Raw genomic sequence first — 27,623 nt, 5'->3', positions numbered from 1 at the left:
TTCGCTGCTGCTGGGGCTCACGTCCCTCTTGCGCCGGTCGTATGTCTCCTTCATTTCATGGCCTGGCCTGCCACATTGAGCTTGCCCCGTACGCGTCGGTGCACCTCAGCCAGGCTTTCCTGCAGTGCCACTGCGAAGCCAGAGGTGACGGTGGGCAAGCTCACGTCGGGAGGCCGCCCCGTGGCCAAATCCACCGGTAGCCTGAGCTCCCGGCCGAACATTGAACACAGAAAAATACATGCAATACACATAAATCAGTCTGTCCTCCACCACGTCCTCCACAGCCTCTTTTCGCGCCCCCAAGGGGCTCCGCCTGTCAGCCACGCCGTCGACCAGCCGTCAGTCCTCAGTGGGCTCTTCCACGCCATCCACTCCACGTGACGCTCGGGACAGTCGACACCGGCTCCTGGCCTCCACCCTCGGGGCAGGGTGCCTTCGCCCGGTTGTGACTACCTCCCCACGCAGCCATGCTCGAAAACCTCCTGGGAGCAAAGGGCACCTCTCCGGTCACCCTCTCCAGCTCCCGTCCGAGGCCACCACGAGCCTTACTGGCCTGCGTCAGGTAGTTGAGGCCCAGCAAGCACGGCTCGTCTCAATCGGCGACGTCAATCAGCCGGCGCTCCACAGCGCTGCCTACGCCAATACGAGCCTCCACTGGCCTCTCCAGCAGCACACACTACCCCGGGTCAGGCCTCGCCGAGCACTCCTCAGCCCCCGGTGTCCACTGTCACGCGTCGTGGCTACAACCACTAAGCCTCCCACTGGCAACACGCTGGTCGGGCGGCGGCAGCTTACTCAAGGCGGGGCCCGAGGGCGGGAGACGGCTGGAAGTCGGCTCCCTTCTCCAGCCCGTCCGCGCTTCCCACCCGTGCCGCGCCCCTGGGCCTGGGACAGGCACTCGAGCGGTGGCCAGACTGGCCACAGTCCCTGCAGCGAGGCTGGTGGGCATCGGGGCTCGGCCGGTCAAGGGAACGCGTCCTTCGCTCCCCCAGGCACAGACTGCACCTATGCCCCTTCTTGCCACAGCCCCCGTACGATCCACGGAGACCCTCCAGGCTCGCCTTCATCGACGCTGCATTCATTCACCTTCACCATTCGGCCCCGGAAGTCATGGCAGGGCAGGGCGGCCGCCGCTAGGCCGCTGGTCGTCGTCAATGCCCCGAACTCCAAGGCCCTTGTCAACGCGTCGTCAGTCCACGGCAGGGGGTGAGAGTCCTCACCAGTCTCATCCCTCAGTGCCCAGCAGTCCTCACAGAAGAGCTGCGTGCCATCCTTATTCATATCCAGGACGACTGCTGAGGGCCACGGACAGTCTGTCTGCTCCATCACCCCCTGCACCGCCAGCTCGTTGACGGCGCGCTGCAATTCCTCCCGCCTGGCCGGCACGACACGTCGGGGCGGGCTCCTGGTGGGCGCACCATTTCCCGTGCTGATGTTGTGCTTCACCAACCCCGTGCAGCCCAGCAGGTCCAATCCACCCCCGCTGAACACGTCCGCGCACCCAGCCAGGGTGTGGCGCACCTTCGTCTGCGCCTCCGTCAGGTGAGCGGCGCTCCAGTGCGCCGAATCCTCCAGGGAGTTGGGCAGCGGCCTCACAGCGGCCGACTCCGCACTCCCCGACGCCTCCTCTAGTTGTTCCACCTCTTCACAGGTGCCCAGCTTGGCACCAGCGGGTACTTTCCGAGCCTCGTCGGAGGAGTTAGCCACCAGCACCATGACTGACTCCTCCCCCGCTCCTTCGAGACTCCGTCCGGCTGCCACACCATCAGGCAACTGCAGGCCCTCCGTGGACTCCACCACGCCTTCTGCTGGCATCGCGTCCGACCGGCAACACAGGACCCTGGCCTCCGTCCCCAGGGCAAGGTGCAGTCGCTCCACCGCAACTACCTCTGCACAACCGACCTTCGGGAGCAAAGGCGCCTGTCCGCGCAGCCTCTCCAGCTCCCGTCCAAGGTCGGCACAGGCCTCGCCCTGCGGCAGGTAGTCGAGGCCCAGCACGCACGGCTCGTCTCGATCGGCGACGTCCATCGGCTGGCGCTCCACAGCGCTGCCTACGCCGATACGAGCCTCCGCTGGGCCCTGAGACTGCACTCAGTGCCCCATGATGCCACACAGCCTCTGTGGCGCGTCCTGGAGTCGTGTAGCGGCCGGCATGTCAGGCCGCCCCAAGGTCCTCTCGGCACTCCCCACCGAGCGGCCGGGCCCGTCCACTGAGCCCCGTAGCTCTGTTGTCTGCTGCAGTGCCTTCTCATCCTCACCCCAGCCCTGGGTAGCAGCTGGCATCTTGAACTGGGCCTCCCATACCAACTTCCCGTCGTGCTCCGCTGGCTTAAGCCTCCCTGAGCGCCGGGAGGCTGGGGCGCCGCAGAGGGGAGCGGGCGGACCACGTGGGCTGCAAGCCGGCCAGCATGGCGGAGAGGGAGGCGGTGAGAGAGGCAACGAGGTAGGGTTAATGGGTCCGACTCCAGCACCAGCTGGACCCAAAGGAGCGACTCCGACGGCTCCCCAGCCTCCTGCAGCCTCCACCGGCTCCGCCACGATGCCACCAGGCTTCAAGGGCCCTTGCCAGGGGCCCCACGCGGAGCCCCGCCAGTCCGCCACCCGTGCACCCGCCGCCACCACACATGACGCTTCTTCTTCTTCCCTGCACCGCGTCACCACCTCTCGCTGCTGCCATGGGAGAGAGAGCGGACTACGTGACCTGCGAGCCGGCTGGCATGGAGGAGAGGGAGGGGGTGAGGGAGGCAACGAGGCGGGGGCTCCCCAACCTCCTGCGGCAGCTACTGGTTCCGCCACGATGCTACCAGGCTCCAGGAGTCCTTGCCAGGAGCCCCAGATAGGCCCCAGCAGGACCGCCGCCCCGGCGCTTCCTGCCAGAACTGAGCCTTCTTCCTCCGTGTGCGACGGTGCCACCTCTCGCAGCTGCCTCTCTGCCTCCCTCAGGCCTCGGACCTCGCCTTCCTGGGTCCGCACCTCCTCCAGCCGTTCACTCCTCGCGCTGTTGCAGCCCTGGTCGAGGTCGGTGTACTGCTGGGTTTCCACCTTCAGCGACGAGAAACAGCTCTGGAGGACCTCGGCAAGATGCCGTGCCCTCTCGTCTGCCCTCTGTTCTGCCCTCTCTGTTCTCTGATCCAATTCCTGCCTCAGACTGGCCAGCATGGCAGCGAACAAGTCCATCTGGCTCGGCTTCGCATCACCCGCGTCAGCCTCGGCCTTGCCCTCCTCCTCACCCTCACGGCGACCATTGGGGGACACCATGATGACTCGGCGCGCTTCACTGTTCACTTATCCCCACTCCTTTGACACCAAGTGTTACACCACCCCCCCACACACACCATCCACAGGCAGACAGGCGGCGTGATCCCCTAGAACAACCACACGGGCACCAGTCACTCACAGCGGCCCACACAGAACACCGAGGGGAGGGGGGAACGAGGCAGGGCACAAAGGATACACGATCAACACTAATTTCTAGTTTAATGACAGGTTCTTCACACAGTACAGCAACTTTCAAGGGCACAGAACAGTTAATCAGGCACAGTGCAGGGGCATGGCAGACACGCACACCGGACGCACACAGCTCGCAAGCGGAGCACTCAGCTGAACCCCCGCCAGCCCAGACACGCCACCCTCAACTGCCCCTCAGCCACCCTTGCTCGCAACTGCCAACTCAGCACTTCCCCTGCCCGGTGGCCGGAGGCCCCGGGCTCCCCTCTGTCTCTCTTGTCCCAACTTGTAGAGTTGCACCATGCTGAGCTAACATTGCATCATGCTTCAATTTCATCACATTACACATACAATCATTCACATACAGCATATTCGTAACAATACACATAGATGCTTTTCAGGTTTTTCAAGCTTGGCTTCGCTGTCCCCGCACTAATAACAGTTTTCAGTTAAATTTATTGTTAAAACCGTTAATTAGGAATGTTTTATGCAATAGTTATGGGTCAGGAAACAGAATATACTGTGCTAAGCACGATGATCTGGCAACACTGGTGTCCAGTCCAGTCCAGTCCAGTAGTAGGCTTGGGATTGCCTTTGTAACTGTTCCCACTTATGACTTATTCTTGATTGTTGATTGGCTTTGTTGTGTATTTTAGTTTTGTTTAAGTTTCTTTTTTCTTCAGTTCCGTATTGTTGTGATATAGTTTTTTCTATCTTCAATTTCTTCCAGAGTTAATGGTTGAAACACTAGTATATCAGCTATTAAGTAGTCTCTGCTTTGGTTTTCTGGTGTACCCGGAGCAAAACAAAACTTGTTTGTTTTGCTCCGCCGCGGCCGCCATCTTATTTGAAACAAGATGGTGGCCACGGCGAGGCCACGAACCTTTACACACTCACTCTCGCTTACTGGGCGGGTCAGGGCATTAAATAACACAACCAACCATCACATCAGACAATTAAGATCACCAGGAGAGCGGCAATACTAGCTTAAACACAAGATATACAGGGAAAAACAGAGCCTACATTACCCCTTGCCTGGACGTGAGTTGTTATATTATTACAGTCCTTATTTAATTTGTGATTTATGTGTATGTAAAACTGTATAACAATGCTTAGAAATGCCTTAAAAATCCGTTTTTTTTATTCGATCGAGATGGTACAACGAAACCTTATTTTCCCTATTTTATTATAGTTCCATCGATCGCGGATTCGCGAATCACGGGAATCTCGCGGAACCAAATACCCGTGAACGGCGGAGGGCTTCTGGACACACACACACACACATATATATATATATATATATATATATATATATATATATATATATATATATATATATATATATATATATATATATATATATATATATATATATATATATATATATATATATATATATATATATATATATATATATATATATATATATATATATACGGTCATACCTCGTTTTACGAGTTTAATTTGTTCCGGAATTTTGCTTGCACACCAAAACACTCGTAAACCAAAACGAATTTCCCAATTGAAATTAATGTGAATCCTATTAATGCATCCCAAATCTTTAAAGAATATTTATAAAAATCATTTTACATGTTATTTTACACAAAGTAATTTTACTGACAACTAGCAATGATAAATAACATAAAACAAATCGATGTGTTACGACTGATACGGACATTCCCGCAACCGCTAACTACGCTCGAAGTGAAGGCTTCACACTGGGGCTTAGCAGCCGCAGTTTCCCTATTCTCTAGGCACCGGAAGTACGTTTGACCACTAACTTGAAGCTAACCCAACATATCGAGGGTGAATGGGAATCAGTTACGTCCAGGAGGGCACACAAGCTGCTGCGGCTCACACTCTGTTCCTGTCGGAGCATAGTATCTGTCGTTCCTGTTTTCTTCTTAGCAGCACCATCCTTTTTAATGTTGATGATCTAAGTATGAAATCTCTTCACCGAAGATATTTCATACCCCGAAGTTTTTTCATACAATACCGGGCGCCCGGGCAACACATGCGCAGTAGGAAGGAGACTTTTTTTTCTGAGAGGCGGAAAAAAGTAGCGATTATCGCTAGTTTGGTTAGAAAAGTAACGAAGATACCGATATATATTTAAATAAGTAGCGGATGACCGATAACCCGATTTTGTTATCAGCGATAAAGTATCATGATAACTTATCGCGATAACGCCCAGCTATGGTAGTGATGTGATGTGATGGTGTCGGAGGTATTGCCTTTACAATGGCACCTCATGGTGGCTGCGGGGTTAGCCTCGCCCCGCACCTTACCACACACTCTCAACACCTATCACTTTCTCTGCAGCCACCACTACCCCATAGGCCAATTTCACATGGAAAACTATAGCTTCGATCGCTGCCATTGGTAACGATCAAAACAAACAGTGACTGTGAAAGCGGCCCTTGTTTACTTCACAGTGCACACTTATACACTTCACCCTGAACTTAGGTGTTTTTCTGTTCTTTTCTTTCCCTGATTTTGGTTTTCTATGCCCTTTTGCTATTTTCACTATTACTTTACACCGTCGCTGCCATGCATTACAGGTCAAAAGAAGAAGAAGAAGAGGAAAACAACACCGGGAGATCTACAATTTTCAGACTTGATAAAAAGTTTTTTTGGATTGTGGTTCCTCAGCACAGGGTGTTCTCTTATCTTGTTAATTAAATAGTAAGCAAAGCAGCTCTGCCAGTCCATTTTACGAGTCTCTTGGTGGGCCATCTTCCACTGCTCCTCACTCCTCAGCCACTGCCGTCGTCTGTTTGTTTACATGCAGCCGTGAGGTACCCAGGTACCCACGCTCATACTCACAACCGTTTTGAATTCATAAGGACAATCAACAACTCGCTCCCGGTTGGGCATACGGGCAACCGTGGTTGCCCATAGCCCCAATGATTGGACACTGCCTTTGAAGGCAGCACGCATAGCGCTGACGGTAGGTAGACGTGACCTGTACATGTCAAAGCAACGCGAAACTCGTGGCGGTAATGCGTGAAAGTTGTGATGGTAAGAATTTAGGACTAAACGCTAAACTCGAGGATCGCGAAACTCGGATAGCGCGAAACTCGAGAGGGTACTGTATATTATGAAATGGTTTGTGTGAGGGGTGATTTTTTCTCATTTTTCTCGCTTGGAGGGACCATTAAAAAACATGATCCCCGCTGCTACTGGGTTAATACAGTTAGCTCCGACCCCAACTTTCTCTCGAGACAAAAAACAGAAAATAGTCATTCTAATAGAAAATTCAATATTTTCGCCTCATATGCCCCTCTTTAAGGTCAGTAATGCTACTACGTAATGCAATAATTTTTTGTTATTTAGGCATGAATCCTTCCGTTAATAATATGGAATTCAACCATAAATTTTGTAGAGAATTCAACTTTTTCATGAGTGTGTAGTGTGAATCAGCATTTACTGAGTACAATAAAATCTCAGCATATCATTTGTAAGCTTTTACTGTGTTAGATTTAATTATTACTCTTGATACTGGGGTAATTGGAAGTAAAATGGAAAGCATCCAATATTATCTTGAAAATTCTCAATTTGCAAAATAATACCAATTTTCATTTTGAATGTGTCACAGAAGTTCTCTTAACCCGGTAGCAGCGACGGGCCAAATTTGAACAAGTAGAGAAATGGTTTGTGTGAATGATGATTTTTTCTCATTTTTCTCGCTAAGAGGGACCATTAAGAAACATGATCCCCGCTGCTACCGGGTTATCTCTTAACCTTTGGAATTCTGAGATTTGATTATTTAGTAAATTTTGCCAAGGAAAAATTAAACCAATTGCCACAGATTTATTATAAAGTAGAAATCACTTACTTTAAAAGGTGATGAAACTTTAAAAACTGCATAATGAGGGTTTTAAAATCAATATAAAGCAGTGCAAACAATATTTTCTTTTACCAAAACATAAACTTTATATCATCAACAAAACTTTGATAACAGTGAAAATCTGTAATTTCTTGTTTTTTATTTAACCGTGTAGCAGTGACGGGCCAAATTTGTGGCTTTACCGTGTAGCAGCAATGGGCCAGATTTGTGCCATGATATAAACCCCCCAAAATAGATGATACCTAATCTGATCACAAATGCTTTGATATATATTATGAAATGGTTTGTTGAGGGGTGATTTTTTCTCATTTTTCTCGCTTAGAGGGACCATTAAGAAACATGATCCCCGCTGCTACCAGGTTAAATATTCATTTAAAAAAAAAACTAAACAAACAATACTGTGAAGCTTGTTCTCCCCTCTCGTCTCATTGTCCTATTCTTTGCCTTTAACTTCTTTTTCTTTGTTCATAGTACTGTTGTAGCCCTCTGAATCTGTCTCTGCCCCAAGAGTCACAGTGCTATGGAAAACTTCTTCATAAAGCTTTGTTAAGTCTTGTAGAGGTCTGGCACTTGCAATATAAAAGTTGTTGTCCTGCTTGTTCAGGTAAATTTGGAGGTATGTTTTCCTTCTTCCTATTGTCACAGTTATATTCTGTTGTATATTAGTGGACCGTATTGGCTATACAGGCAGCGACACGTGTGGCCACCACAGAGTTATGTACCTAGAGCGCGCACTCCCGTGTTGTGGGGTTGGCGGCGGGTGAAGCAAGCTACCCTGGCGCGGCAGCCATCTTGGGGAGCCCACTTTCTCTCACACTGTGGAGATGGTTTTGATGGTAGTGGTGGACTGGTGGTGGTGGTGATAGTGGTGGTGATGGTGATAGTGGTGGTGGTGACGGTGGTGGTAGTGGTGGTGATGGCGGTGGCCGAAATGGTAACGTACTGGGCCCACGTTCGCCGCGTGATGGACGACGCGGGTTCGAATCCCCACGCTACCATTCGGATTTTTCAGTCGCCGCCGAGTGGCTTAAAACTACCCACATGCTGTCCTGAAGACCACCCATCAACCCGGACTCTAGAGGAAGCCGTCCAAGCGAATCAAGAACGAGCTCCGGGGGGCAGCATGAGCCAATGCAAGATGGCGCCTCTATAAACACTCGCCTGCGCCAGGACGGGCTGGGCCGACCATCAGGCCCCACCTGGAAGAAACCTTGGGCCGACCATCAGGCCCCACCGGGAAGATGCCTACCGGCGCAATAGGCAACAACGTTAAAAAAAAAAAAAAAAAAAAAAAAAAAAAAAAACACCTACCACTTACCTCCACTTTGAAGTTGCCGGCTGGAGCTTAGAGTTGGCTGGACTGGGCTCCAAAAGATGGTGGCCGAGGTTGCCGCACCCGAGTGTCTGGTTTGCGCGCTCTAGGTATATAACTCTGTGGTGGCCACTCAACTCCAAGCTGAATTTTCCATAGAGTTCAAGTTACAGACTAGAGTGCATCTGAGGCTGCCTCAGGGATACACGGCCATGATGCCGCCGTCGCCCCAAGCTGATGATTGCACACACTTCACTCCTACCCGATTTCAGTTTTCTCCATGTCAAATAGTCAGGAAATCGGGTAGGAGTAAAGTGTGTGCAGTTGTTGGCTTGGGGTGGTGGCTGCACCAAGGCCTTGTATCCTGGAGGCAGCCTCGGCCGCACTCTAGTACATAACCTGAGTTCTATGGAAAGAACTGCTTTGACAGTTCACTGAGTGGCCACGTGTGGCGCTGCCTGTATAGCCAATATGGTCCATTTGTTGGTATTTTTTTCCCCTTCCCTTTTGCAGAGGAAACTACTGTTAACCTCTTCAGTACCATGACGCAGTATATGAGTCATTTCATCTCTCGAACCATATCCTAGAGACGCTGTATGTGCGTCATGGTCATTGGACTATTCTACGTAGTCTGTAAAACCAGGATATGGCATGGAGGTTATGTTTTGTCTGCTTGTATTGAAGGGGTTAATGTTTTGCCTTCCATGGCCACAACATTTTATCCAAAAGTGTAATGAGTCTTTCATACTTAAATTTTGCATTTTTGTGTAAATCTGTTCCTTTCACCTTTTGTGGTGCAGCATAATTTGTACCTTACAACAATGCCAGGAAGTTCTTTTCCAAACTAATGTTTTGAAATGCGGTCACAGTTGCAACATCCCACATTTGAATCCCCAAGTTTTTGTGTCTGTATGTGTGTCTTTGTATTCTATTGTGTTGTGTTGTGCCAGAATTCCCTTCCATTGTTCAGTTACTAGTTCTGCTTCCTTGTTCCTGGTGTATGATAAAGAAAAATTGTCATGAATTTTCATAATACCAAAAGTGATCTTTCCTAAAAAATTGGGTCAAGTGAAATACAGTGTTGCATGACAAGTTAACAAACCAGAAGTCAAACTATTCCATACCTTTTGCTCTGCGTATCAGGAAGTGAAAATAACTGAACATATATCTAAACCTCAACATAGGGGACTGCATAGGATATCTAACTCTTCGATTGATTTTTATTCATAGATATGTCAGCTAACAGTTCACTAAAGGGGAATTTCATATCTGATCATGTTCTTATTTAGTCATGTCAGGGTTACCAGCAAGGGAGACAAAGAGTCCTACTTGTAGTTGTGACAGTAATAGCTGATACTACTTTGTAATCACACATTCATCCATTATTCATCTCTTATTAATTACATGGTACTTAGTGAATGATGTGGATATGATGATACTCTAGGAATAGTAGTGGCTAGTATATGATTCAATGTTATTATATAAATCATTTCACTATAATGATTGTGTGTGTGTGTGTGTGTGTGTGTGTGTGTACTTATTTGTATTTATCTATTTGTAGTGTACAGGGCCTGAGCTCAAGCTCGGTCAGTCCTGTCTTCCAATATATGTTTGTCCAGCTTTTCCTTCATGAGCAGGCAAGGAGGGAGTGTCTGGATAGAGAAAGTTGGAAACTCTTCTGCCGTAGCCATCCCCTGGTGGGAGCTCCCAGGAGCAGGCGTCGATGAAATGATGGATGAATGATGATGATTTTCCTTCATTATATGGACACTGCTTGCTTCAACAATGGCTTTGCTAAGTCCATTTCATGTATCCACACTCTTGAGTGTGTGTGTGTGTGTGTGTGTGTGTGTTACTAGTGTACAAGAACACTGTCAGTCTTCAAACTCACTAACCACCTGTCTTATGCTTACCCCAGACCAACTTTGTGGAGACATTGACACCGCAGTACACCCCGGGGGCCCCTTCCAGTGCGATGCAGACCCTTGAGGACAAGGTTGCTGCCTTGCAGGCCCAGCAGGAGATGGAAAATCTGAGAGGCGAGATACATGATCTTAATGAAAAGCTGGAAACACTAAGAGGTAATACATCATTTTAATTAAAAGCCAATTCACAAACAAGTTTCATTAGTTACTGAAAGCATAAAAATTGATGTGTTTCACAATTCATGACAATTAATCCGGTAGCAGCGACAGGCCAAATTTGTGGCTTTACCGTGTAGCAGCAACGGGCCAAATTTGTGCCATGATATAAACCCCCCAAAATAGATGATACATAATCTGATCACAAATCCTTTGATATGTATTATGAAATGGTTTGTGTGACGGATGATTTTTTCTCATTTTTCTCGCTTAGAGGGACCATTAAGAAACATGATCCCCGCTGCTACCAGGTTAAACAATTGTCTCAAGGTGGCAGGATATGTTGCATGCTCTAAAACCCACGGGTGCTAGGTTGTCCCACACAAGTTGTTTTGGCACTTGACATCAATTCCTACACAGTAAATATGAGATAATATGCAATCTTCCAACTTTGCCCAGCCCTTAGAGGGTGGGTGATGTTTCAGAACACCACAAGTGTGATGATCTCAATGATTAAGTGACATTATGAAATGGCCTTTGAATTTTGGCCCGATTTCGAACTTAGTAGCAAGCTCTAATTGTCTAGGTCTACAATGCACTAAATCAGAATAGCTTCCACCATATGTGCAATGCCTCCATGGAAAAATGTGGTTCACCTACTACCAATGTATGTGTGAGGGCACCAAAAAAATGCAATACATATTTTTTTTTTCTTTTTCAACAGGAAATTAGCTTGCTTGAACATTTTCATCTGATTTTGATTTTCTCTCTCTCTACACACTTTTCTTTTTTTTTCTTTTTTTATGTGGACTATAGCACCAGTAGGCTAATTTATGGGCCTGATGGTCAGCCCAAGCCCGTCATGGTGCAGGCAATTGTTTATAGTGGTGCCATTATTATTGGCTCATGCTGCCCCCCCGGAGCTCATTCTTGATTTCACTTGCGCTGTACAGCTTCTTCTATAGTCCGGGTTGATAGGTGGTCTTCAGGACAGCATGTGGGTAGTCTTTGGACACTCGGCGGTGACTGAAAAATCCCAGATGGTTAGCGGCAGATTCGAACCCTCATCATTGACAACGCACCAAACGCGAGGCCGGCACGCTAACCACTCAGCCACCGCCTCCCAATATAGAAGAGCAATCTACCAGTAAAATAAATGAAGATTAGACAATACCATTCAACCAGTGGTAGATACACTTATACTTTAAAATGTCAGAATACCCTCCTGGGACATTTCATTCATTATCTAAGATTTTGGAATGTATTTATTACCAGTTATTAAAGTTCCAAACCATTTTACAGTAAAGCGTGCCCAGGACAAGGACAAACTCAAAGAGGGAGAGAAAATGAAACTGCAGGTGGAGCAACTTCTGGAGTTTAAATCTCGCATCATGGAGTCACAGGTGAGTGCCTGAAAAAAGAGGAAATAGAAAAAGCTATAATTGAAGGAAAGGCCATAAACAGGTAAAAATATCAGTAAAATAGAAATACGCTAACCTGCTATTCATCAGAAATTTCTTGAAATTACTGGACATCCTAAGCCAACTGACAGGTTTTCTGAGAAATAAGTGAAGTAAAGGCATGTTTTTAAATATGGACACACACACACACACACACACACACACATATGGTGGGCGGAGTGACCAGCTATGTGAGTTTGTTTGCAGATGATGCAAAGCTATTGAGATGAGTGAATGATGTGAAGGACTGTGAGGCATTGCAGAGGGACCTGGATAGAATATGGGAGTGGAGTGGTACATGGAAGATGGAGTCCAACCTTGGGAAATGTAAAAAAATAGAGTTTGGTAGGAGCGGTAGAAGATGTGAATGCGATTATAAGATGTGAACTGAGACAATATGCAGAGGAATGTAAGAAAAAGATTTGGGAGTGACTGTCTCAGAGAACATGTCACCGGACAAACACATCAACAGGATAACGGGACAAACTATGAATTTGCTGAGCAACATAAGGACGGCATTTGTGTATTTGGACGAGGAGATGATGAAGAAAATAATAGTTGCAATGATAAGGCCAAGGTTGGAGTATGCATCATTGGTCTGGTCTCCTCATGAAAAGAAGAACATAAGAAAGCTGGAAAGAGTGCAGAGAGTGGCAACTAAGATGGTACCGGAACTTAGTGATCAGACGTATGAGGAGAGACTCAATAGCATGAAGCTCGCAACCCTAGAGAGAAGAGAGAGAGGAGACCTGATAGCGGTGTACAAGGTGGCGAGCGGGGTGGAGAATCTGGACAGAGAGGACCTGTGTGTGTGGAACGAGAGAGAAACGAGAGGACATAGAAAGAAGTTGAGGGCGACCACGTGCAGGCGAGATGTGAAAAAGTTTAGCTTCCCAAACAGAAGCATTGAGCTATGGAATAGACTGGAGGAGGAGGTGGTTTGTGTAAGAAACATTCATGATTTTAAGGAAAAGTTGGATAAGAGAGGGTATGGAGACGGGAAAGCGTGAGCGTAGCTCTTTTCCCGTATGTCACAACTAGGTAAATACACACATCTTCTTAGAAACATAAAAGCAGCATTTACATATTTAAATGAAGAAATGGTGAAGAAACTAATAACATTGATGATATGTCCAAGACTGGAATATGCAGCATTAGTGTGGTCACCTAGATTGAAGAAAGAAATTAGAAAGTTGGAAAGAATACAAAGAGCAGCAACTAAATTACCGGAAACTCTGAGAGAACATACTTATGAAGAAAGACTGGAGAAATTGGGACTAACAACACTGGAGAGAAGAAGAGAGAGAGGGGACCTAATAGCATTGTACAGGATACAAGAGGGATTGGAGAAATTGGACAGGGAAGACCTGGTGGTACGTGACAGAAGTGTGACAAGAGGCAATGGTAAGAAATTGAAGAAGAGCAACTGTAGGAGAGATATCAACTAGGTAAAGACACACACACATTATCAAATTAGACATAAAAAGAGGAAATAAATAAGATATAGTATATGGAGAGGAAAAAATATTCACATAAAAAATCATATAAATACATTGACAGTCGTAGCTGGGTACTCCTATTAGACTGATTTGTCACCGTTTCCAAACATCTCTTTTTGACATTCATAACATGTCATTATAATTACTATATTCAACAAGCCGATCCTCCATCCCAATATTAGGCAACTCAGTCACCTGGTATCTGGCAACTACAGCTGCTACAACCCCGTAATAGTGGAAACTATTAACAAAAGTGCATAGAAAAGCAAAGTCAGGGGAAGAAAAGAACAGAAAAACACCTAGGTTCAGGGTGAAATGTATAAGTGTGCACTGTGAAGTGACTAAGTGCATGGTGTGAAGTTTAGAAGTGTTGAGACTACATATTTTTGGACCTAAAAATGGCATTTAATAAAGTTCCACACAAGAGACTGCTGTGGAAATTAGAAAATAGAGGAGGATTGGGGAGAAAAATGACAGAACAGATGAAAAATTGCCTAGCAAACAGAGAAATGAGAACTGTTTTGAAAGATGAAGTATCAGAGTGGGGAACGGTCACAAATGGAGTTCCTCACGGATCAGTGTTAGCGCTTATATTGATTTTAATCATGTGGAAATGATATTCCAGAAAAGGTAAAGAGTTACATGAATATGTTTGCAAATATTGCCAAACTGCTTTGAAAAAGAGTTTTTTTATTTTTATTTATTTATTTATTTATTTTTTATTTTTATTTATTTTTTTTTTTTTTTTACGTCGTGGCCTATTGCACCAGTAGGCTTCTTCCCGGTGGATCCTGATGGTCGGCCCAAGGCTTTTTCCTGGTGGGGCCTGATGGTCGGCCCAGCCCATTCTGGCACAGGCGAGTGTTTATAGTGGCGCCATCCTGCATTGGCTCATGCTGCCCTCCCGGAGCTCACCTTTCATCCTAGAATCTAGAGTCTGGGTTGATAGGTGGTCTTCTGGACAGCATGTGGGTAGTTTTAAGCCACTCGGCAGCAGCTGAAAAATCCCAGCTTTGTGGCACCGGGCAGGGATTGAACTCACGTTGTCCTGAACGCGGCGCCGTCACGCTATCCATTCAGCCACCACCTCCCCATAATAAACTGCAGGAAGATTTAGATGAGATACATGAATGGAGTAAAAAATAGGAAATGGAGTTCAATGAAAAGAAGTGTCACACAATGCAAATGGGCAAGAGTAAAAATAAATCAAGTGGAGTGTATAAGATGGGAGGGACAATCGTTGACACAGTGAAAGAAGAAAAAGACTTAGGTATTGTAGTACAAGATACACTGACACCTGAGAAGCATATAAACAAGATATTGTTGTCTTATAGGCAGAGAGAGAGAGAGAGAGAGAGAGAGATGGAGGAGGAGGAGGAAATGAAGGGAAGCTAATCAAGGCCTCTAGATGGTCTTGTGCTAATGGTGGTCCACTTCACACCTGATCACTAATCCAACAACTGGAGACAGAGATGTGGCAGCGTGGTACGGAAGGACAGACCCCCGCGGAATCCCCCTGTCCGCCAATTTCTCCTAGACTGACTATAAGCAATGACATTGTTGAAGCAGGCAGTGTCCATAAAATGAAGGAAAAGTTGGACAAATATAGATTGGGAGACAGGATTGTCCGAGCTTAAGCTCAGGCCCTGTATATACTATAAATAGGTATATAAAAATCAGTAAATACACACTGAAAGAGTGCAGTGAACAGTTACTAGAACCAGTTCATGATATAATATCATAAGTTGTTCGATTAAGACTGATGAAGTCCCAGTGCAATGGAAAAGGACACATGTGATCCCACTATATAAGTTCATAAATAAACAAAGAGCCTCTGAACTATAGACTGGTTTCCCTAACAAATGTAATGTGTAAACTGTGTGAGAAAGTAATTAAGAGACAGTGGGTGGACCATCTGGAAAGAGAGAAGATGATAAATGAAAATCAATTTGGATTCAGACAGGTTAAATCTTATGTCACAAATCTCATATATTTTTATTTGAGTAATAGATATAGTACAGTAGAGAGACGGATGGGCAAATTGCATATTTTTGGACCTAAAAAGGCATTCGATAAAGTTTCACATAAAAGATTGCTGTGGAAACTAGAACATAGAGGAGGATTAGGAAGAAAACTGACAGAATGGATGGAAATTTACCTGACAAACAGAGAAATGAGAACCATGTTGAAAGATGAAAAATCGGATTGGAGAAAGGTCACAAGTGGAGTGCCAGAGGGATCAGTGTTTGTGCCAATAATGTTTTTAATGTACATAAATGATACGCAGGAAAAAGAAAGGAGTTGTATGAGTACAGGTAACTCACGATTTACGCAAGTATTGTGTCCTTGAAGAGGTCGCGTAAATCAAATAAGAGGTAGGTTTCTATCGAAAAATAAATATTCACTTCATTCAGTGGAGAGAGAGAGAGAGAGAGAGAGAGAGAGAGAGAATATCCATATCACTGAGATATCCACTCAGGCACTCAGTCTCAGCCTCACTCGTGTGAGGAAGAAATGAGGGACACCATGAGCGACTGGCTAGTATTGGTACCGGTACTGAGCAGTCTGGTACCGGTACCGTACCGAATAGCTGGTACCGTTAGTACCGGAACTGGTACCGTTAGTACCGGAACTGGTACCGTTAGTACCGGAACTGGTACCGGTACCTGCCCACCCCTATTGTTGAGTAGCGTGGCAGCGTGGGTACTGTATTGTTGTTCAAGTGGCGTGCGGGAAGAACTGAGCTCAGCTGTGTGGCCGCGGTGCCGTGTGAGTCCAGTTGCGTGAGACATCTGGTGGCAACTCCATAAAATATCGTGTATAAGTGAAAAAACATGTAAATTAAACATTTATTTTGATTTTTGACCCTGCGTTATTTAAAAAATGTGTAAACCAAACTCGCATAAATCGAGAGTTACCTATATTGTTGTTCAAGTGGCGCGCGGGAAGAACTGAGCTCAGCTGTGTGGCCACGGCGCTGTGTGAGTCCAGTTGCGTGAGACATCTGGTGGCCACTCCATAAAATATCGCGTATAAGTGAAAAAAACGTGTAAAATAAACATTTATTTGGATTTTGGACCCCACGTTATTTAAAAAACGCGTAAACCAAACTCGCGTAAATCGAGAGTTACCTGTACAGGGGGGTCGCCTGATATGCGAACTTGGGATATGCGAACCACCTCATATGCGACCTCCTTCCTCCCTCCCTCCCCCCCTTGGGGGTGGAGCATGTGGGAGCGGTGACTTGACTCGGTAGTAAGAGAAAAGTTTTTTTTTCATTCATTTCATGTTCCCGACTTCGCTAACATCCATTTCCTACCAAATAATGAACTTGCTGTTACTCACTTCCCGAAGGAAGGGAAATAAACAATGGCGCAATCTGGCAACTCTACTCTGTGAGACGGCTCCACGTGTTCTCTTCATCAGTACGTCTAAAGCAGCCATTGCTCTCACAAGCTAGCCTGTGGGCTATTGTTGTTGCTGTTGTTGTTATTATGGCGCCTCCAAAGAACTCGAAAAAGCAGTTTATTACATTGGAAAATGTGGCTGACCGCCCATATACCATTATTTACATGCTTTTTAAGGTTCCTAATATGCAAATTTGCGATATGCGAGGCTTTGAACCGCCCATATTCTCGCATATTAGACGACCCCCCTGTACTATGTTTGCAGGTGATGCCAAACTGCTTGGAAAAATAAGAGATGATGATGATTGTAATAAGCTGCAGGAAGATTTAAATGAGATAATAATGGAGTAAAGAATGGGAAATAGAGTTTAACAAAAAAAAAATGTCACAATGAAAATGGGAAAAGTTAAAAACGGACCGTGTGGAATGTATTGGATGGGAGGGACAATAATCAACACAGTGAGTGAAGAAAAAGACTTAGGAATCATAATCCCTTCAGCCTTGGAGACAGATGTGATAGCATTGTTGCCATCAGGAGAGGTGGGAAAGATGAAGAAGTGAAATTCTTGAAGATATTTTTGGCCAGGTATCAGAAGTCTCTGGAAAAATTAGAAAAGGTAAGGTTGTGACATTTTCTATCGATGAATGAGATTTTTGGTTAGTCGGAGAATAGAAATGGCACAACTCCAGTTGGAAATGGAAAAAACGTAATTAGCAGGATTGCGATGGCCCTGTTACCTTTTGTGAGCCACATCTCTATCTTTAAAAGCACAAGAACGAGCGGGATTGAACCAAGGTTTTTTTAGCTTGAGGGGTAGAAAAAGAACATGGAATGTGTACCTCTATTCCCGAGACAATCGGATAAGTACATCCTCAGGTTGTCCAACCGAGCTGAAGCAAAATGACGGAAGCACCGCCTTCAGTGGGTCCAGAGGCTGTACAGGAGCAGTAGGAGAGAATACAAAAATAGGGTTGTGATCAGAGGTGACCAACAGGGAGAACAGTTTTACAAAGTAAGCTGGAGGGTTAGAGGTTAGGAAGGGGTCTAGAATACTGGGCGTGTCTCCAAGGTGGTCAGGGTATGTGTAGGGAGCTGAACCAACTGTTCTAGATCATTGAGGAGAACAAAGTTGTAGGCTTGTTCACCAGGCTGGTCAGTGAAAGAGGATGAAAGCCAAAGCTGGTGGTGAACATTGAAATATCCTAAGATGGAGATTTCAGCGAAGGGAGAGTGGGTCAGGATGTGCTCCACTTTGGGATTCAAATAGTCAAAGAATTTTACATAGTTGGTAGAGTTAGGTGAGAGATAAACAGCACGGATATACTTAGTAATATAGTTGAAAGATGGTGAAAATTACCATATATAAATTAATAAATTGTTTTGAAAAGCCAGATAGACAGGATCTGCTATTAATAAGAGAGCAAGGAGCAAGACAACTAAGAGGACATAGTATGAAGTTGGTGAAAGGAAGATTCTTAAATAATGTCAAGAAATTCATCTTTTCGTATAGAGCGGTAGATGCGTGGAATGGATTAAGGGAAGATGTGATGGCAAAGAGTGCCAAACAGTTGAAGGAAAAATAGGACAATTTCAAATATGGAGATGGGACCATATGAGTGTAGCTCAGGCCCTGTATACTACAACTAGATGAATACACGCCTCCCAGTCAGGGCAGCGGCGAGGTGGAAAAAAAAAAATTCCAGGTTGATAGGTGGTCTTCTGGATAGCATGTGGGTAGTTTTAAGCCACTCGGCGGCAGCTGAAAAATCCCAGCTTGGTGGCACCGGGCGGGGATTGAACTCTCGTCGTCCTGAACACAGCACCATCACGCTATCCATTCAGCCACCTAGTTGTTTTTTTATTAAATTTGAAGCAGAAAACACATCAATTAAAGTAAAAAGGCTTGTACAGTATGCATGGCGAGCATCAGTCTGGCCTGGACTGTAGGGGTTAGATTAGTTAAGGCATTAGAAATTTTGGAAAGAAAAGATCTTATCAGAGACAATGGAAAACCGAAGGTCATGAGTACAAATTTATGAAGAATAGATGCTGAAACAACATTAAGGAGATTCGTATCGCATATAGAAATACTAATGCTTGGAACAAGTTGAAAGTGGAGATGGTGCAAGCAAGGAATATGAGTTAAATAAAAGTAGATATGGGGACAGATCAATACGAGATTATCACATCTTGTTTATTTCAACCAGGTAAATATATGTACACACCAATTTTAAAGAGCTTTTTATGATTTTTTTAAATACAAATTTTCTTTGGGTTCATGTGCTTTTCATTTCTACCTCTTCTTTTCTCTGCTCAGGCCCAGCTCCAGAGGGAAATGCAGAAAGCAAAGGCAGAAGCTCGCGAAGCACTGGAGACCCGTGACCGTCACATCGAGGACACCCAGGAACTATCAGAAAATGTGGAGATGCTTACTCTGGATAAAGAGATGGCTGAAGAAAAGGCTGAGACACTGCAGCTAGAGCTTGACCAGGCAAAAGAAAGAATAGAAGAGCTCACGTGAGTATTGTTATTAAAAATACGGAAAACCCTCATTTTAACAAACCGATTTGGGGAAAGGGGTGATATTATATCAAAAAATCTGTTACAGGTAACTCGATTTTGAAATCAAAAACAATGTAAATCAAACAGGTTTGCATTGCCTACTGTATCACTCTTGACTTCTCTCCTCTCGTGGTTCCTCCTGGGTGTTGTTGTTGTTTAGTAGCGTGACAGTGTGGGTGCTGTATTGTTCAAGTGGCGTGTGGGAAGAACTGAGCTCAGTTGCTGGCCACCATAATTTTTGTATAAGTGAAAAAAACGTGTAAATTAAACATTTATTTGGATTTTGGACCCCGCGTTATTTCAAAAATGCGTAAACCAAACTCACGTAAATTGAGAGTTACCAATATACAGGTAACTCTTGATTTACGCGAGTTTGGTTTACACGTTTTTTAAATAACGCAGGGTCTAAAATCCAAATAAATTTTTAATTTACACGTTTTTTTCACTTATACACGATATTTTATGGAGTGGCCACCAGATGCCTCACAACTGGATTCCACACGCGCAAGCCACATAGCTGAGCTCAGTTCTTCCCACGCGCCACTTGAACAACAATACAGTACCCACGCTGCCACACTACTCAACAACAACAACACCCTCACTGCTGTGCTACCACGAGGGGAAGGGCAGCTAGAGGAGGAACCACGAGAGGGAGAGGAGTCAGAGTGATACAGTAGGCAATAAAGGTACAAACCTACCTCTTGTTTGATTTACATTGTTTTTGATTTACGCAGCCTCTTCAAGGACACAATACTCGTGTAAATTGAGAGTTACCTGTACTTAATTTAGGATATTCTCATGAGCTGCACGATGGCCCAGTCCACAAGATCATGGAGGTGTAGTCTATCTATGGCTTTGGGCTGGCAGTGTGTGTGTTGCAGGAAGTTTTGCCTTTGTAATGGCACCCCACATGCAGTTCAATGAATAAGTCTCTCTGCTGTTAATATCTTACTGTGATGGAAATAATTCTTTATTTGACACATGTCCTTTCTATTTTCTTATTGGAGAACACTGATTAAAATTTCATGTAATTCCACAAGTCTAAATATGACCCACCCTTTTTGCTTTCATTGAACGGGAATGTCAACAAGCATGTGAGGTGCCGGATGTAGGAATTTGATGTTGACAAATTATGAAAAACTTTCATCCATTGCCTCATATATCAGGCTATCAAGCAATGGTAATTGAAGATAAAATCAGGCATTAACCCGGTAGCAGCGGGGATCATGTTTCTTAATGGTCCCTCCAAGCAAGAAAAATGAGAAAAAATCACCCCTCACACAAACCATTTCATAATATATATCAAAGCATTTGTGATCAGATTATGTATCATCTATTTTGGGGGGTTTATATCATGGCACAAATTTGGCCTGTCGCTGCTACACGGTAAAGCCACAAATTTTGCCCGTCACTGCTACCGGGTTAATATTCATCAGGTATCAGTATTAACTTTAAAGTGTAACTTCTCTTACAGCTTAGATCTGGAGATCCTTAAGACAGAGATGAATGGTGGTGGGGCTTCCGCTGATGGTGTAGCAAATTCTCTTCAGGTACGGCAGCTAGAACAGCAGAACAGTCGCCTTCGAGAGACATTGGTCAAGTGAGTTCTTTTGTATTTTTCTTGTAGTAAGGAAAAGATTTGGCATTAAATTATAGAAATTATTTCACATTTTCTCCATGCTTTCTCACACTTCTTTCTTGTCTCCTTCGGGGGCTTCGTGGTGCAGTGGTTAGCACACTCGGCTCACAACCGAAAGAGCCCGGGTTGGATTCCCGGGCAGAGTGGAAAAATTTGGGCAGCTTTTCCGATACCCTACACCCCTGTGCACCCAGCAGTGAATGGGTACCAGGTATTAATCGGGGGTTGTGTCCCGTCTCCTGGGATCTGTTCCCTTCTCCTATAATTCTTTCCCCTTCTGTCTCTCTCTGGCATATGATCACAGACGTTGCACCGACTAAACGAAACTTTCCAACTTTCACATTTTCTCCATGCTTTCTCACACTTCTTTCTTGTCTCCTTCACTATCATGTTTTCTCCATGACTTAACATCAATCACCTTAATCCTCTTTCAGAATGCGTGATCTCTCTGCCCATGATAAGCATGAGCTGCAGCGCATCCAGAAAGACCTGGAGACCAAGAAGACAGAAATGGCTGATATGAGCAGAGCTAAAGAAAAGCTGGCAGCACAGGTTGGCCAGCTGGAACAGACCATCTCAGACCTCCAAGAACAGGTGGGCAAAAGGAAGTATGAAGAGGTTATGTAAGGAGAGTGAGGAGGACCAGAAGAGATCGAAATGGAAGCTAAGTTCTGTAGGAAGAGAGGGGGCTTCGTGGTGCAGTGGTTAGCACACTCGGCTCACAACCGAGAGAGCCCGGGTTCGATTCCCAGGCGGAGTGGAAAACTTTGGGCGGCTTTTCCGATACCCTACGCCCCTGTCCACCCAGCAGTGAATGGGTACCAGGTATTAATCGGGGGTTGTGTCCCGTCTCCTGGGATCTGTTCCCTTCTCCTATTATAATTCCTTCCCCTCCTGTCTCTCCGGCATATGACCACAGATGTTGCGCCGACTAAATGAAACTTTCCAACTTTCTGTAGGAAGAGCAACAGGAGGCACAGAAGACAGTTGAAGCAATAAGGGAGAAGAAAAGACTGGGTGAAGAATAGGAGGAGAAAGAAATATCTTTGTGTAGTGGGAGGAGGAGGAGGAGAAAGCAGATAAATGTATCAAAATGACTCCAAAAATGAGTCCCCAAAAATACCCGAATGGTGAGAAATTCACTTGAGTAGGAAGAGGGTTTTGTCAGTTTCTGCAAGGAAGAATAAGCAAAATGTTTCAACCATACATTAACTATATTCCCAAGGTCTGAGGGTATATTTAACTAATAGTCTCCCATCTACCTGACAACTTTCTATGTGCTCCATCTCTTAGAAGTAACTACTTTCATCCCTTACCTCCCCATCGACATAGGTGGATGCAGCACTTGGAGCAGAAGAGATGGTGGAGTCGTTGACTGACCGCAATTTGAACCTGGATGAGAAGGTGGCAGAGCTTCTAGAAACAGTAGCTGACTTGGAGGCAATCAATGACATGAATGACCAGCTGCAGGAAAATGCACGTGAGCTGGAGCTGGAACTGAGGGAGGAGCTAGACATAGCTAACAGCAGAATCAGAGAGGTGAGTTGTTGGAGGGAAGGAGGTTCTTTGGCCAATAGAAAGATAAGGGATAAGAGAGGTGGGTGATATTGTAAGATAGAGAGAATTCTTCTTGAGGATCTTGGAATGAAAACTTGGATTTTTCAAATATGGTCAAAGGACTTTTTCAATCTTCAAATGCATTCAAGAATCCTAATGAGATTAGTTAAAATTATTAACCCCTTCAACACGAGGACGCGTATACTGCGTCCTTGCGTGCCCTGTACCCTGTCCGAGGACGCGCATACTGTGTCCTGGCTTGTTTTAGCCCAGTAGTTCTTAACCTTTCTACTACCACGCCCCTCATAGGAATTGGTCCTTCCTCCCATGCCCCCCTTTCATTTATGAATAAAATTTCCTCAGATTTTAACCTCTTCAGTACCATGACGCAGTATATGAGTCATTTCATCTCTCGAACCATATCCTAGAGACGCTGTATGTGCGTCATGGTCATTGGACTATTCTACGTAGTCTGTAAAACCAGGATATGGCATGGAGGTTATGTTTTGTCTGCTTGTATTGAAGGGGTTAAGGATTTTTTTAAATTGTGTTTGTAGTCTTTTTTTATTGAGTATGAATTATCTAGTCATTAGTGAGATACTTGGCACTACTTCTTAACTACTAGATTTTGAATGCATGGTGAAATGCCAGAGAGTGCACAATGAAGTCCCCTTCAACATTCAGGCTGTTTCTGTACTTGGTCTTAACAGCAATGAGCGTGGAAAATGCAGCTTCACAAAGTCATGTCAATCCGAACATAAAATCCGAAGAGCCTGATGTGAGATCGGAGCGTAAACAGGAAGGTACTTGACCCGGAACGTCCCAAGATCCAGTTCTTTGAAGTCTTCCTTAGCTGTAGAGCTGAACTTGAAGGCTCGGTCACACATTCACATATCAAGCCCACGTATGCTCATGTATATGACTTGGCCCATACGTGGCCATACGCGGGGTTTGTTGCCACGATCAACTGGATACGTGTCACGGGCCGATTTACGTAAAGCTTGCACATTCAACATAACGACGTCATAACGTAAGTACGAGGTAATACGTATTAAGCCTACGCACTGCGCGAGCATGACGTGATGCTTACCCGAATTGCCACGACAAGAGGCCACACCCCTACAAGTAGTGCGTGGCAGAGCACCTAACACCCACGTACGTATACCGCATGTGTAACGTGGTGCGTTATGACCTCGCGTCATCCTCACGTTATCCCCACGTAAGTCGGTGGGTAAACGTGAGAGGTACATAAGGGCCGTGCTGCACACCTGTGATTGCAGTTCCCGTCAACATCTACCTGCAGCAAGAAATACTCCCCTCCTGCTGAATCAACATGGAGAACATTGAAGCCATCCTTCCCCTTATAACACCAGCAAACAGCCATAACACAGAATTAATGGAGGTCATTCTGGAGTATGTACATGCCATGGTACTGGTGGAAGTTGTGAAGGTCCACCTTGCAAGTGAAAAACAGAAAAAAAGAGGAGGCTGAGGAGGGTTTGGGCTTGGCCGTACCTGCAAAGAAGAGTGGAGCTAAGCCACTATGACAACCTGATGGAGGAGTTGGCAACCGAAAATCCAAAACTGTACAGGAATTTTACCCGGATTGACAAGGACCTCTTCAATGGGTTCCTGATGAATTTCCAGGCTTTACACTTCTCATCTATAATTGGGAAGCATCTGATGAATTCTGTTTTCAATTCACTTTGATGAGTAATTATTTGTTTCTTTAACTCAGTATCAAGATTACCGTGATTGAGAGCAGTATCCAAGTTTCTAAAACCGGCAATATTTCCCTATTGAATGTAATTAGGGAAATTCCTAGTTTTCCCTAGGGCTTGCGCCCCCTTGGAAATTACTGACGCCCCCCCTAGCGCCCCCCAGGCTAAGAACCACTGTTTTAGCCAATATACGAGTTATTTTGTCTCTATATTTATGCTTACATCTCAAAATTATCAATTAATTTATGTTTCTATTTGTGCACCATTTAGTTCTGCATGTTTTCATATATAATACATAATGATTATGTTGAGTTTATGGCTGAAAACTTGCTATATTCAATAGCGACATTTGAAATTTGGCGCTCACGGTAATCTCGGATACGCCGCAGGGCGCTGTTTTGGCCCGGCTATAGTGAGTTTCTTTATGTGCACCATTTAATTCTGCATGTTTTCATATATAATACATGATGATTATGTTGAGTTTATTGCTGAAAACTTGTTATATTCAATAGCGACATTTGAAATTTGGCGTGCGCGGCAGTCCCGGATACGGCGCGGGGCACTATTTTGGCCTGGCCGTAGTGAAGGGGTTAATTAAGGAGAGTGTCCGATGTGAATTTAAAAAAAATAATAAAATTGAAAAAAATTCACATGTCTTCGTACATGCCTCGGCTAGCTTGTAGCAATATATTATGAAGAAATAAGCAAAAATGACAGAGTTATGGCGAATCACAAGCGTATTTTCAGAGCTCAGCCAATCGTAAGGCTTTATCTGTGGCTTTAAAACGACCCATTCTCTCTTCCTGTTTTCATCTTTTTCCAAGGCACGTATTTTGAGATAACAAGGGAGTAAAGGAGGAAAAAAAGTGAGCTTCGGGGGACAGCATGAGCCATTTATAATGGTGCTACTATAAACAGTTGCCTACGCCATGATGGGGCTCGGGGCCGACCATCAGGCCCAAATGGATAGTCTACCAGCGCCATACCCCACATGTAAAAAAGAAGATAAATAAATGAAAAAATAAAAAAATCTCCACGGGTCGGAACAGATAAGCGCTTTTTTAGTGTTTTCAGTACCTCGAGTTTCGCAATCCTCGAGTTTAGCGCTATACCTTTGGAACGAAGCGAGCGCAAAACTCGAGAGGGTACTGTATAAATAATATGGTGCTGAAAACACAAAGATCGCACACTAGAACACAAATGTACGTGGACATGGGGGTGTGGCACTACCTCTGTGAGTGTACAGAGCAGACTAAGGCAGTGTCACACTGAGAGTTTTCCTCCAACCGTTGGAACTTGGAGCAACTGCAGTTGCCCATATGGCCAAACGGGAGCAAGTTGTTGGTTTGGGTAAACACTCCTGTCCTTCCATCTTTGAAGTCATGATCGTACCCACAACGGCTTCTTCCTTTCAATTAACTGTAGCAACAAGTCCATAATTTGAGTAACAGCAGCACAAGCCACAACAGCCCTTACTTTGGCAAACGATGCCATGTGGATACAGGGTGACTGGTTTGTTTACATTGTGTATACAGTCAACTGACCAAGGTCGTATGTGACTCACACCCAGAAAAGTTGGAGTTGCCTTTTGTGCCTACCGCCAACACGGTTGGAGGAAAAAGGCCCAGTGTTATACCAGCTTGAGACTCCATTCCCATTGTTTTCTGCTCTGAGCACTCTCGTCTCACAGTGAACAACAGGAACCCACGCTCGTGTCTTTGACACGTACAAGCAGGATGCTCGTACACCAAGTCACTGCTTGTAAACCAAGGCATTTTTAGTGATTTTCTTTTCCTCGTGAATCATAATGCTCGTAAACTAAGGCACTCGTAAACCGAGGTATTACTGTACATGACTTGATAATGTGTCCTAAATTCAGGATCTCATGCTAAACAGATATTTTATTTTCTAGATTCATGTGAAATTCACATTCTACAGTAATTGTACATCATGGACACTTGACTTTCAGTACAGCAGTGGTATCTCACCCCATTTTTGCAGGTAATGAGGGAGCGTGAGGCATCTAATGAAGTGATTGTGGACCAGGATGCCACCATCAAAAAGTTTCGTGAGTTGGTTCAGAAGCAACAAGAGCAGAATCTGGATTTGCGGCATGCCTTGGAGAAGGAGACAAACAAACCTATTGGAACACCTTCAGAAATCATTGACTTTAAGGTGATACCACGAAATATATATTGAGTTTTTGAAAGTATTTTGAAATAGAATTTTATATTGATATTTTTTTAAGGTTTTAGATTTAAACAGATAAATGGCAAAATAGATCCAACCAATTCATGTTAGTACTCAAGTTTTACAAGAAATAGTATCCCCAGTAATTTCAGTTATTAAAGATTTTTTGCATGTTTCTTTTCTTGGATATGATTAACCCAGTAGCAGCGACAGGCCAAATTTGTGGCTTTACCGTGTAGCAGCGACGGGCCAAATCTGTGTCATGATATAACCCCAAAAAATAGATGATACGTAATCTGATCACAAATGCTTTGATATATATTATGAAATGGTTTGTGTGAGGGATGATTTTTTCTCATTTTTCTTGCTTAGAGGGACCATTAAGAAACATGATCCCCACTGCTACCGGGTTAAGCCCAAGATCAGACCATCCTTTCTGACATTTTTTGCCAGTAGTTACTCGTTATTTATCCTTCCAGTGGGTTAGCACAACAAATCCCTTTAAACTTATACAGCAATCATAAGGTTGGACAGATGTATATCACCACACACCCCTTACATAATATTTACTTAACCCGGTAGCAGCGGGGATCATGTTTCTTAACCCTTTCCTTGCGCGCAGTCTGGATGTGACTATCCCCTCAGGCGCAGTCGGGGAGCCCAATGGGGGGGTTCTTTTAACCTCTGTATCTCAAAAACTATTCATCACGGCTAAAAAACAAAAACACACTGGAAAGAGGAGGTCCAGATCTATAGGAGTCGGTTATGTATGCCTCTCTTGCGGACGTACATGCACATTCAGGGAATGTTAACACTTACGTCGGTGCATGCGGGATGGTCAGCCATATTGAGGTAACTGCGGACATCTCTTTTTCAGACTGGCAAGGGAGTATTGCC

The 27,623-nt window shown here is 45.0% G+C and overlaps 1 protein-coding gene across 5 annotated transcripts in view; it reads left to right on the top strand.

Moving 5' to 3' along the window:
• Positions 1 to 27,623, top strand: part of LOC126982751 (dynactin subunit 1-like) — a 145,763-nt gene that overhangs the window by 63,995 nt on the left and 54,145 nt on the right. For all 5 annotated transcript variants that reach the window (XM_050835075.1, XM_050835079.1, XM_050835076.1 and 2 more), the window contains 7 exons: positions 10,528 to 10,690; positions 11,993 to 12,093; positions 19,375 to 19,574; positions 21,094 to 21,219; positions 21,693 to 21,852; positions 22,591 to 22,797; positions 26,538 to 26,711. In XM_050835075.1, coding sequence (XP_050691032.1) covers positions 10,528 to 10,690; positions 11,993 to 12,093; positions 19,375 to 19,574; positions 21,094 to 21,219; positions 21,693 to 21,852; positions 22,591 to 22,797; positions 26,538 to 26,711 — 1,131 coding nt within the window. The remainder of the gene's footprint in view (positions 1 to 10,527; positions 10,691 to 11,992; positions 12,094 to 19,374; positions 19,575 to 21,093; positions 21,220 to 21,692; positions 21,853 to 22,590; positions 22,798 to 26,537; positions 26,712 to 27,623) is intronic.

This window comes from Eriocheir sinensis, chromosome 51, assembly GCF_024679095.1.
Source record: "Eriocheir sinensis breed Jianghai 21 chromosome 51, ASM2467909v1, whole genome shotgun sequence".
Taxonomy (NCBI): domain Eukaryota; kingdom Metazoa; phylum Arthropoda; class Malacostraca; order Decapoda; family Varunidae; genus Eriocheir; species Eriocheir sinensis.
This window is presented reverse-complemented; position numbering and strand designations above follow the sequence as displayed.